This window comes from Melanerpes formicivorus, unplaced genomic scaffold (genome assembly GCF_026170545.1).
Source record: "Melanerpes formicivorus ecotype bairdi unplaced genomic scaffold, bMelFor1.0.p_v2 SCAF_31, whole genome shotgun sequence".
Taxonomy (NCBI): Eukaryota; Metazoa; Chordata; class Aves; order Piciformes; family Picidae; genus Melanerpes; species Melanerpes formicivorus.
In genome coordinates, this window is record NW_027142383.1 from 8602041 (window position 1) to 8614593 (window position 12553).

The 12553-nt window shown below is 54.1% G+C and overlaps 1 protein-coding gene across 1 annotated transcript in view; it reads right to left on the reverse strand.

Annotated features, from left to right (window-relative positions):
- Positions 1–2660: 2660 nt before the first annotated feature.
- Positions 2661–12553, reverse strand: part of HPCAL1 (hippocalcin like 1) — a 78534-nt gene continuing 68641 nt past the window's right edge. The window contains exons 3-5 of the mRNA XM_068155327.1: positions 6568–6969; positions 5849–5954; positions 2661–3913 (exon numbers count right to left, since the gene is read on the reverse strand). Coding sequence (XP_068011428.1) covers positions 3816–3913; positions 5849–5954; positions 6568–6945 — 582 coding nt within the window. The 5' untranslated portion in view covers positions 6946–6969 and the 3' untranslated portion in view covers positions 2661–3815. The remainder of the gene's footprint in view (positions 3914–5848; positions 5955–6567; positions 6970–12553) is intronic.

Below are 12553 nucleotides of genomic sequence, written 5' to 3' on the forward strand. Positions count from 1 at the left end.
TTTCCACTGCTCACTTGGACATCGTTGCACAAGTGATGAAGCCCCAGCATGTCAGTGCCTGCCCGGACAGTGACCCTGGCAAAGCTTTTCCTTGACTTCTCCATCGGTTTGACCTCTGCCTGGACCAGCTCTCCAATGACACATCCTGGAGCAGCAGTCTGGAAACTGCTCTCCCCTCCTTGTCCTGATTACCAGCCAGGGAAGCAGCCATGTCCTCAGAGGAGCTCTTCAAAGCACAGCTGGGATGTTCAAAGTCACAGCTTCAGCCTCTGCAGCAGGTCTGATTTTCTCAGGAGAGCTGCTTGGCAGCAGCAGGTGAAGCCTTCCCCAGTACTGAGCTGGCCTCTGATCAAAAGGTTCCTGGTATCAGAAGCCACCTTTGAAGAGCTCATCCTGGTGGGTCCTAAGAGCATCTCCCTGACCTGGCCAGCATTCCATGTGTGCCCACCTCTCCTGGGAATCCTCCCCACTGGTTTTCTGAAGGCCAGCTGGCAGTGCCTTGGCCTATGCCAGCCCATGTCCAGCTGACCTGCTCTGCCCTGAAAAGAAGAAACTCCTTAAAAGCTGGGAAAGCAGTGGGGGAACAACCTAAAAACCATCAAAGCTGAGACTGGGATGTTTGAAGAGGTAGAGAAAGGCAGGAGGAAGTGGGTGGGGTGAAGCAGGACACAAGCCATGTGTCTGCAGGGCCCTGCTCCTCAGCCCATGGCAGGCAGCAAACCGCACTGGCACAGCTCAGAGAAAATGAGAAAGGCACAGAAACAGGAAGTCAGTGCCCACTGGATACAGACTCCTGCAGTTTGTTACTGCAAAGACAAGGACAAAATGAGCTCTTGCAGGGAGATGTTTGTCCTGCTCAAATGAGAAGAGCTTGGGCTTTGTTATGCTGCTCCTTAAACCTGCTGCTCACTGCAGACTGAAATGGAACCAGGAGAGGGGCGATGCCAGGAGAACGTGGCAAAGCTGCCAAAAGCCTCAGTTCCAGGAGCAGCTCAAGGATGCCAGAGAGCTGCTGCACTTGTGAGGGCCACAGCCAAGCAGCTTTCATGGCCTTGGGTACCCAAGAACAGGACTTCATGCCTGACACAAACCAGACTGCAGTGCTGTGGCCCTCGCAGAGGCACCATCCTGCCACAAGGTCAGAGATGCTTTCCCAGGGTGCCCCTGCAAGGAGCTGCCAGAGCCCATGGTGCCCACCAACAACTAAGTCTTGTGCACCTCAGCGAGCACTGCCCAGCTAGGGCAGAAAGCCATCAGTGTAAGAGCATCTGCAGCACCTTCACCACCAGCACATCTGCTGGCAGCCAGCCAGGCCGCACCAACACAAAGGGCTGCAGACAGACTTTAAGCACCCATTAATTGCTTTTTTTAATTAACTTTTCTTGCTGGGTCCTCCTGGGAAAGGCAGGCAGGCTCCTGACTGCCCTCCCTACCTCTCAGGGCTGCAGCCCCCAGTTCAAGGTTCTGTAGCTCAGATACAGATTGCCAGGAAAAAAATGAGCACAGTTCTCTGCCTGGCAGTGCCACACGACCCTGAGCTGCAGACCATGGCTGGCCCAGCAGGGCCTTCCCTTTGGACATGGCATCCACCTCTCTTCTGAGAGCAGTGGCAGCTGCCCACTGCCAGGACACTGCACAAAGGACTTAGCTGTGTGCCAAACACTTCCCCAGGCCACAGCCTTTGACACTGAGCCCTGCACCAGGGGCAGGCTGGAGCCTGCAGACTTGAAGCTGGGAGATGCTCTCCAGGCTGCCAACGCCAAAGGCTGCTGCAGCAGCACATCCCTGGTACCTGACAGGGCAGAGATGCCATTGCTCCATAAATCCCTGGTCATAGCAGCCCACACATGGGCCAGCAGCTTCCCCTGCATGGCCTTGAGCTGCCCTACGTCCAGCACACCCTGAGTTGTCACCTTGCTGCCATCCTCACCATGGAACTGCCCAGCTGGCATGGAGCAGGAATGGCGTGGCCAGGAGGAGCAGGGAAGTGACCATGGCTGTGTTGGGCACTGGGGAGGCCACAGCTTGAGTGCTGGGTTCAGGTTTGGGAGCCTCACTCCAATAAGGACATTGAGGAGCTGGGGCAGGTCCAGAGAAGCTGGGGAAGGGTCTGGAGAACAGGGCTGTGGAGAGGGCCCTGGGGATGCTCAGTGTGGAGAAGAGGAGGCTGAGGGAGACCTCATTGATCTGTACAGCTCCCTGAGAAGAGGCTGCAGGGAGCTGGGGTTGGGCTCTGCTCCCCAGTCTCAGGTGAGAGAAGGTGAGGCAATGGCCTGGAGTGTGCCAGGGGAGGGCTGGGTTGGAGAGGAGGAAAAATGTCTTTGGTGCAGGAGTGGTCAGGGACTGGCAGAGGCTGCCCAGGGAGGTGGTGGAGTCCCCATGGCTGGAGGGGTTCCAGAGCCCTGTAGCCATGGCACTTTGGTTTAGTGGCCATGGTGGTGTTGGGCTGCTGGTTGGACTGGATGCTCTCAGAGGGCTCTTCCAACCCAAACCATTCCCTGATGCTGTGGAGCAGGATCCCACAGCACCAACACTGCTGCCCTACCCCAGCCACAGCCGCCGCTGTGCGCCGTGGCGAGGCTGGGAGGCTGGAGCAGGCAGGCCAGTCCTGCTCCCAGGCACATGACACTGGGAGCTTGTGGGTTAGGCAAGAGAGGCAGTGACAAGAAAAGTAGCCTTTTATTTTAATTAATATCTCTTGGCATTAGGCAGATATTAAATAACACTGGAATGCACGAGACTACCACAGACAGAGAGCAGGTGAGGAGGTGCAGCCAGGTGCAGCACAGCAGTGGCAGCCACCTCACCTCGGGGCACCAGAAGCCACTGAACCACCAGCGAGTTGGACTCCAGTGAGAAACACAACATGAGGGGGGGCTCCTGCCAGGCCTTGGTTAATGCAGAGGTGCTGGAGCACTGGCAGCAGAGAGGGACAAAGGTTTGCATTCAGGAGTGACAGGGAACCAGGGACTGCTAGGCATGCACTGCTGCAACAGCCACTTGCTAAAGCATGAGCACCACACACGAACCCCAGCCCCAGAGCTGGACCAGACACAGACAGCTAGAGGAAACAAAGCTCAGGTTCTATTTTATGCCTTAAATAGATGCCCTAAATATTTAAAATTTGACTTCACCATATATATATAATTTATATCTATTAAAAGAAACAGAAGACCATTAGGTAAGTGCAAGCAGTTCCCTCAAAAGAAAATTGGAACCATGCCCAGAAAAGCTTTTTTTTTTGCCTTTTTTGCCTTTTTTTTGCCCTCCCTACTCCACTCAGTCCATTTTCATTTAACACAGGAATTCCTCAAGCAAAATAAATTATCTGCATTGGTCAAGGCCCTACCCAGCATCCAGAGCATCTGCAAGCTCCCTTCCAACCCAAACCACTCTACGAACCTTCTTGGACACCACCCTCCCAAGGGCCTCGATGCGGTGTCCCAGCAGTGCCTCGCGCTCCTCCCCAGCTGCATGTGAACACCTTCTGATGAGCACTGGACATGCCTGCAGCAGCAGCACTGCATGGAGGTGCAGCATTGCTTGGAGCTGCGGCGCTGCACGGAGCCACAACACTGCATGGAGCCGCGGCGCCGCACAGAGCCCAGGGGAGCTCCCAACAGGGAGCTGCACTGGTGTCGCTGGGGACGCACATGGAGGGTCTGCCAGTGGGGAGGTGGGGGAGAAGGCATCCATTTGTGAGCAAAGCCTGGGGCAGGCCAGCCGGGGCAGGCCGGCTGGGGCCAGGCCAGCCAGGGGGGAGGCCGGCCCAGGGGGAGGCCGGCCTGGCGTGCTGGGCGCAATGTCCGCTGCAGTCAGAACTGGCTGGTGCTGCTGGGGTCGCACTGTAGCAACCGCACGATGGAGGGGTCGCTCTTGGCACCTTTGATGAACTCTTCCAGGGATAGCTTACCTGAAAGGCAGGAAGAACAAAGCTGTCTCTTTTCTAAGGTCACTTGATGCCACCAACCAACATTTAAACCGCCAGACGAACCCGAGGCTCAGCAAGGCCAAGTGCAGAGTCCAGCACCCAGGCTGGGTCTGCCATGGGCAAGGGGAAAGGACTGAGCTTGGTGGCCAGCACCCAAGCCCGGTCAGACAGGGAGGGATGAGCCAAGCTCCTTGCAGCAGGCACAGAAACTCAAAACCTTGTGGCACACTTCTGTCCACAGGTCTGGCTTTCAGGCTGTGCTCCCAAGCTATTTCCCAAAGTTTTTATCATCTTGGAAAGGAATCCTTAAGAGCCGTCAGGACATCTATCAGCTTCACCCTCTCCTTGCAACACTGCAAAGCACAAATCAAAACCTTTCTGCGATGTGCCACAGCCAGATGGGGCAGCAGAAACGTTTCCAGCCACCAGGAGCACTTTCCCACGCTTGGCACTGCAGGGCTGGCACCTTCTGGGGAGCAGGAGGGATTTTTCTCAGCAGCAAAGTGCAGCAGATGGAGGCTGCCTACAGCCGGTGCTGCGGCCACCTCTCTGTTGCATCTCTGCCGGTGCCGCAGCTTTCTGCAGAGCAGGAACACTGCAATGGTCTTGTTTGAGGGCCCTCCATGTGTGGAGCCACGGGATGAAATGCTCCTTTGGATGAAGTCAAAGATCAAATACTTGAGTACTACATCAAGGAATCTGCCCCAGGGGCTGCAGCAGCAGATGCAAAATGCAGCCATCAAATTACCTTGGTGGGTAGCAAGTTCTGCATGGGACAGCAATGTGCCCTGGTGGCCAAGAAGGCCAATGGGCTCCTGGGGTGTATTCAGAGAGTGTGTCCAGCAGATCCAGGGAGGTTCTCTTCCCCTCTACTCTGCCCTGGTGAGACCTCACCTAGAATATTGCATCCAGTTCTGGGCTCCCCAGTTCAAGAGGGACAGGGATCTGCTGGAGGCAAGGGTGGTGAAGGGACTGGAGCACTGCCTGGTGAGGAAAGGCTCAGACCTGGGGCTTTCTAGTCTGGAGAAGACTTGAGAGGGGATCTAATAAATCTCCAGAGGTCCCTTCCAGTCCCTAACATCCAGTGATCCTGTGAGCCAAACCCTTTCTCTGATAAGGTCACATCTTTCCAGCTCAGTGCTGGGACCAAATCTTTGCTCCTGCTGAGCACAGCAGTGGGACACAGCTCCATGATTTGGACATGGGCAGCTGCTGCCACCTCTGCCACTACCATTCCACCTTGGCTGGGATGAGAGGAAACACATCAGCAGGGCAGAGGGAATGGCTCCACTTTCCCTGGTGTTTCTGAGCCTAAGGCAATAAACCAGCTCAGGTGGAGGGGCTATGGGGGGCAGGCTGTCAGATCACTGCTCAGGTGGCTCCCTCACTGGCTCGGGAGCTGCTGTGATCCTCTGCTGTGCACACTGCAATGGAGTGAACACTGCAGGAGCCATGGGGACAGGCACACGTCACACACATGCACAGGAAGCATCATGGAGCCAGAGGATTTTTGTCATTCAGGCACCCAAGCACACCCCCAGCTTTCATCACTAACAGCCAGCACTGCAGAGCAACCCTACCAAGGGCATCAGGAGCAAAACCTGCCTGGGTCATGCTGCCCCCAGAGAAAACAACCAAAGGCCCTGCACTCAGAAGAGTTTCAGAAGAGCCTTTGCAAAGGGTATTAACCATGAAATGCTGGGGGACTGCCTTCCCACCACCCCTTCCCCTGCTGCCCACTTCCTCACCCTGTCTGTTATGGACTGGAGGTGCTCACCGAGGCCAGGCAGAGACCAAAGGCACTGGCAGGGACACCCTTGCTCTCCACCCCCTGTCCCCAAATACCCTCCCTCTGCCTCTACTAATGCTGGACCTCTATTTCCAGAGCCTCCCAAGGGGTGCTGGTGGAGACCCTACCATCATTGTTTGTGTCCATCTGTCTGAAGATCTTGTCTGTTCGCTTCTCAGGAGTGGATTCGTCCTCTGGCATTTTCATTACTGATGAAACCATTTTGTAGATTGCCTGAGTGTTAAAAAAAGGAAAACCCAAAAGATACAGAGAGTCGGGATTCGACCAGCAAAGCACCAGGGCTGAGACACAGGGCTAAAGAATGCAAGCCTGTAAGCAACACAAGAGGTAGCTGCCCACGGCAGGGCTTCACAAACCCCAATGGGCAGCAACTTCTGACCGCAGCTTTTGTGGCGTTCACTCTGCTCCAGCAGGAGCTCCCATGCTGCTGGGGCAGCTGAACTGAGAGTCAGGGCCCAGATGAGAGCTGAAGTACAGGAGGCAATGGTCTGTGGTTGTGCTGGCTGCAGCTGGGCTGAGCCCTTGCCCCTCTGGTGGCTCTGGGGTGGACGTGTGGGGCCAGCAGCAAATCTGAGCAAGCAGAGTGGGGAGCGCCAGCTGCACAGGGCCCTGTTTGTCTCCTGGGCCCCTTCCTCATCTGCACCCCAGAGGTCCCACCATAGACCCCTGCCCAGTGTCCCTCTGGGGACCATGTGCCCAGCAGCCTCCCCAGGGCAGGAGGAGCAGAGGCTACAGCAGAGCCCATCAGGGCCATCCTGTGAGCCAGCCCAGCTCAGTGCTGAGCTGAGGCTATGGCAGAACCCACCCACAGGGGTCGGGGCCTCACCTGCACGATCTCAAGCATCTCGCCGCGGCTGATGTAGCCATTGCCGTCCAGGTCGTACATGCTGAACGCCCACTTGAGCTTCTGCTCCAGCTTGCCGCGGGAGGTGACGCTGAGCGCAATGATGAACTCCCTGAAGTCGATGGTGCCGTCGCCGTTGGTGTCGAAGGTGCGGAAGACGTGCTCGGCGAACTTGGAGGCATCGCCGTAGGGGAAGAAGTTGGCATAGATCTTCTTAAACTCCTCCACGGTCAAGTGGCCTGTGGGGCAGTCCTTCAGGAAGCCCTTGTACCACTCCTGCAGCTCGTGGTCTGTGAACTCGGTGTTCTCACGCAGGTCCTGCAGCACCTCGGGGCGCAGTTTGCTGTTCTGCTTCCCCATCCTCTGCCAGGCGCGAGGGCAGCACTGCAGGGCGGAACAGCGGCAGCCTGAACCCCAGCCCCATGGAGCCGACCGGCAAGGGGCCGGGCAGCCCAGCGAGCATGCAGACCCTGCCTAGCCAGGCTGGGGAGGAGCAGAGAAAGGCTGGCACAAGCCACCCTGAAAACACCTCCTCTCCTCTGGCCTCCTCTAGGCTCTCAGCTACCAGCAAAGACGAGGGCAGGCGGTTTGGGAGGGACTGCCTGGGACATACTGACCCTTGTCATTGATCACTGGTATTTGGTTGATAATCACACTCATCATCTGATCTCTCTGCTAGGGTCTTGCTCCTCTGTCGTGCCCAGGTCTGGGTCCCAAAGCCTGGCCCAGCCCAAAGGGTGCCCTGCTGCCATGATGGAGCAGAAGGGGACAGCAGTGGCCATACAGAGTCAAGCCTGTCTGCTCCCAAGTGAAAGCAGGGAGGCATGAAGGAAGGGGCAGGCAGGGCAGGTGGCTCTGTGCCAGCTGCATGTGCATCAGCCTGATGCTCTCCAAACTCCCTGACTTAGGGAGCATCTCCTCCCTCCTGCAGGGATAGCAGCACAAGGGGCTTTATCCTTTCCAGAGTGAGACCCTCTGCCCCCAGATAAGCACAGCAAAGGTTTTTGAAAGCAGGTTTCCACAGCAGCCCTCTCCAGGTCTGTGGGGTGAAGCTTCTTCAGTAAGCTCAGGATGCCTGATGAAGGCAGAGGGCAGTCCAGCTGCAGGATTTTATGGGGATCCTGGGAGGGGGCTGGGTTTGTGCCCTCCTCTGGCAGTGCCTGTGGTGCCTGGGTGACAGTGCAGGGGACACTGCCCAGCCACAGGACAGTTCCCTCAGCACGATGAGACATGGTCAATCTGCACTTGTGAAACAACAGCAAAGAAGGGAACCATGAGGTACTTTTGGCTTTCATCCCTTCCAGCCTTTCATGGCTTCCCAGAAACACCAACTGGAGCTGCCAAGCCAGAGGCTGGGCTGCACCTCCTCCCCCAGGCTCCAGAGCCTTATTCACAAGCTTTGTACAAGGCCACATCCATGCCCCCACAACTGGTCCAGCACAGACCTGGTGCACAGCCTGGTGCAAAGGCAGGTAAGCAACACTGCGCTGTGTGACTGTTTGAGGCTGTCCCTTTAAGAAAGGGGACATTGTGGCTGAATGTTTATAAACGAAAGACAGATCTAAACTAATTTCATTGGCAGATTGGTAGAAAGCACCTTTGAACTTGTAGTACAGTCGAGTATTCTAGGCAGTCTTGCACTTCTCCCCCTTCCTTGAGCAGCTTGCAGCTTTTCTGGGCTTTCGGCCAGGCTGACCTTGGAGCTGATAAAGCGTGAGGCCTCCACTAACAAATTCTGCTTAAATTAATAGTCTCTCTTTTTCTCTATTTCTAACGTTCTTCGGGAAAAAGGGGGAGAGAAGGGGGTACAGGGGTGGGGAACCCTCCTCAGCGGAGGAGGGGGATCTCATTCCTGTGTGACTTTGTTGTATATTTTTAGAATAAACCTTTATTTAGAATAAACCAAACCAGGTTGGAAGAGACCTTCAAGATCATCACGTCCAACCCATCAACCAATCCAACCCACCCAAACAGCTAACCCATGGCACCAAGTACCCCATCAAGTCTCCTCCTGAACACCTCCAATGACGGCGACTCCACCACCTCCCCGGGCAGCCCATTCCAATGGGCAATCACTCTTTCTGTATAGAACTTCTTCCTAACATCCAGCCTAAACCTCCCCTGGCGCAGCCTGAGACTGTGTCCTCTTGTTCTGGTACTGGCTGCCTGGGAGAAGAGACCATCATCCGCCTGTCTACAACCTCCCTTCAGGTAGTTGTAGAGAGTGATAAGGTCACCCCTGAGTCTCCTCTTCTCCAGGCTGAGCAACCCCAGCTCCTTCAGTCTTTCCTCATAGGGCTTGTGTTTCAAACCCCTCACCAACTTTGTTGCTCTTCTCTGGACTCGTTCCAGCAAGTCAACATCCTTCCTAAACTGAGGGGCCCAGAACTGGACACAGTACTCGAGGTGTGGCCTAACCAGTGCAGTATACAGGGGCAGAATGACCTCCCTGCTCCTGCTGGTCACACTGTTCCTGATGCAGGCCAGGATGCCATTGGCCCTCTTGGCTGCCTGGGCACACAGCAGGCTCATGTTCAGCCTACCATCAACCAGTACCCCCAGGTCCCTCTCTGCCTGGCTGCTCTCCAGCCACTCTGACCCCAGCCTGTAGCACTGCATGGGGTTGTTGTGGCCAATGTGCAGAACCCGGCACTCGGATGTGTTAAATCTCATGCCGTTGGATTCTGCCCATCTGTCCAGCCTGTCGAGGTCCCTCTGCAGAGCCTCTCCTACCCTCCAGCAGATCAACTCCTGCCCCCAGCTTGGTGTTGTCAGCAAATTTACTGATGATGGACTCAATGCCCTCATCCAGATCATCAATAAAGATGTTAAAGAGCACAGGGCCCAGCACTGATCCTTGGGGCACACCACTAGTGACTGGCCGCCAGCTGGATGTGGCACCACTCACCACCACTCTCTGGGCTCGGCCATCCAGCCAGTTCCTAACCCATCGCAGTGTGCTCCCGTCCAAGCCATGGGCTGACAGCTTGGCCAGCAGTTTGCTATGGGGGACGGTGTCAAAGGCCTTGCTGAGGTCCAGGTAGACTACATCCACAGGCCTCCCCACATCCACCAGGCGGGTCACCTGATCATAGAAGGAGATCAGGTTGGTCAGGCAGGACCTGCCCTTCCTAAATCCATGCTGGCTAGGCCTGATCCCTTGGCCTGTAAGTGCTGTGTTATTGCACTCAGGATGACCTGTTCCATGATCTTGCCTGGCACTGAGGTCAGGCTGACAGGCCTATAATTCCCTGGCTCATCCAACCGGCCCTTCTTATGGATGGGCACCACGTTGGCCAGCTTCCAGTCCTCTGGGACCTCTCCAGTGAGCCAGGACTGCTGGAAAATTATGGATAGTGGCTTGGCCAGCTCACCTGCCAGCTCTCTCAGCACCCTAGGATGAATCCCATCTGGTCCCATGGACTTGTCGGGATCCAAGCTGCTAAGGAGAGTTCCAACCACCTCCTCATGGAACATAGGGAAACTGTGCAGCTCCCTGGCTCCTTCTGCCAGCTCTGCAGGCCAGCTGTCAGGAAGACGTTCTGCCCTTCTAGTAAAAATTGAGGCAAAGAAGGTGTTAATTATCTCTGCCTTTTCCTCATCCTTTGTTACAATGTTCCCCTCCGTGTCCACCAAGGAGTGGAGGTTGTCCTTGCCCTTCCTCTTGCTATTAATGTATTTATAGAAGGACTTTTTGTTGTCCTTCACAGTAGAGGCCAGTTTAAGCTCCAAGTGTGCTTTTGCCTCCCTAATTCTCTTCCTACAAGACCTAGCAACATCCTTAAACATTCTGTGGGTTGCCTCCTCTCTCTTACAAAGGTGATACACCCTCTTTTTTTCCCTCAGTTCTATTAAAAGTTCATTACCCATCCAGGCTGGCCGTCTGCCCCGGCGGCTCATCTTCCGGCACATTGGCACAGCCTGTCCCTGAGCCTTCAACAATTTTTCCTTGAAGTAGGTCCAGCTCTCCTGGACCCCCTTATTATTAAGGGCTTTATCCCATGGAACCCTCTGAATTAGTTCCTTGAGTAACCCAAAGTCTGCCCTCCGGAAGTCCAGAGTGGAGGTCTTCTTGCCGCCCCTCTTGGCTTGACCAAAAACCAAGAATTCAATTATCTCGTGGTCACTGGACCCCAAACACCCTCCAACCACCACATCACCCACCAGCACTTCCCTGTTGGTGAAGAGGAGGTCAAGCATAGCCTTGCCCCTGGTAGGCTCTCGCAGCACCTGGGATAAGAAGCTGTCCTCCATGCATTCTAAGAACCTCCTAGACTGTCTCCTCTCTGCTGTGTTGAGATCCCAGCAGATGTCGGGCAGGTTGAAGTCGCCCATGAGAACAAGGTCTGGATATCTTGAGACAGCCCTAAGCTGCCTATAGAATGCTTCATCAACATCTTCCTCCTGGTTGGGTGGTCTATAACAGACTCCAACCAGGGTGTCTGCCCTGCTGGTCGTCCTGGTCTTCCCTCTAATTCTTATCTACAAGCATTCAACCTGATCGTCCCCAATCTCCATCTCAATGGCATCTAGTGCCTTCCTGATGTACAGGGCCACCCCTCCACCTCTTCTTCCTTGCCTGTCTCTCCTGAAGAGCTTGTAACCGTCAATTGCAGCTCTCCAGTCATGTGAGTCATCCCACCACGTCTCTGTGATGGCAACTACATCATAACTTTCCTGCTGCAACAAGGCTTCCAGCTCCTCCTGTTTGTTACCCATGCTTCGTGCATTAGTGTACATGCACTTCATCTGGGCTGCTGGTTTCACCTCTGACTCTTGCTTATTGCCCCCAGGCTCTTGTCTGAGGGGACAAGTTTCAGCCCCTTCCCCCTTCGAAACTAGTTTAAAGCCTTGTCGATGAGACCTGCTGTGGCCGGTTGACGTTGCCCCCTTAAGAAAGGGAATATGGTGGACGGAAGTTGGTAAACGGAAGGAATAGTCTAAACTAATTTCATTGGTGAAGTGGGAGGAAGCACTTTTCGGAACTGGGAGTGAACTGGACATTTCCACGACTTTTCTATCAGTCTTGCTTCCGCCTTTCTACGGTGCAGCAGCTCTGCAGCTATCTCTGTGCTGGGCTTTCTGCCAAGGCCTCGTCCTTGAAATCCAGACACCAGGCCTGTATACTAACTCCCTTCCAATTTACACGAACTGCTTCTAACTTTTTTTTCCTCTCTTTCTCTTTCTATCCCACTCTGGGGAAAGGGGGGGGAGAGAGGGGAGAGCGGAGGTGGGGGACCCCTCTGCCGAGGGGGGATTACTCTCATTTCTGTGTTGCTTTGTTGTATATCTTTGTATATATTGTAGATATTGTAAATTTGTAAATATTCCCCTGCATTCCCTACATCGCTTTGTAAATATAGCTCCACTGCTTTGCTAATTCAGCTTGCGAGTTTTTTTTTCCTTTCCCTTCAATTTTTTTTCCCTTTTACCTTACAAGGGGGAAGGGAGGAGGCTTCTTGGCCTTACCCTTTCACCCACCACATTTTTTTTTATTGGCGCCCAACGTGGGGCAGATAATTAGTTCAATTTATTATTTGATTGATTTAGTGTTTTCCAGCTGAATTAGCAAACATGAAGGTATTGTGGTTTGTGGAGCGATTATTCTTTTCAATTTTTGGGGCTCTGGTTTACAGGTATTGTTTGGGTTTGATTTTGGATTACCTGGGTAAATATTTGGTGCGGACAATTTATATGTGGGTTATGTATAGAGTTAAATTATGGTATGGAAAATGTATTAATTTGTTATGGCCAGTGAGATACAGGAATGTTACCTCCACCACTCTCCCAATTGAGATAAAGAGTTTTAAGATTCCGCCTGAGGAGACAGTAACTTTAGGTGATGCCTGGGATCCAAAGGTGATTTATGTGATGTGTATAAATCTGTTGCTGGTGATGGTAATTGCATATTTACTGTTCTCTCTGCGGCGAGAGAGAAAGATATCCAGAGCTTGTTTTGTTATTAAAA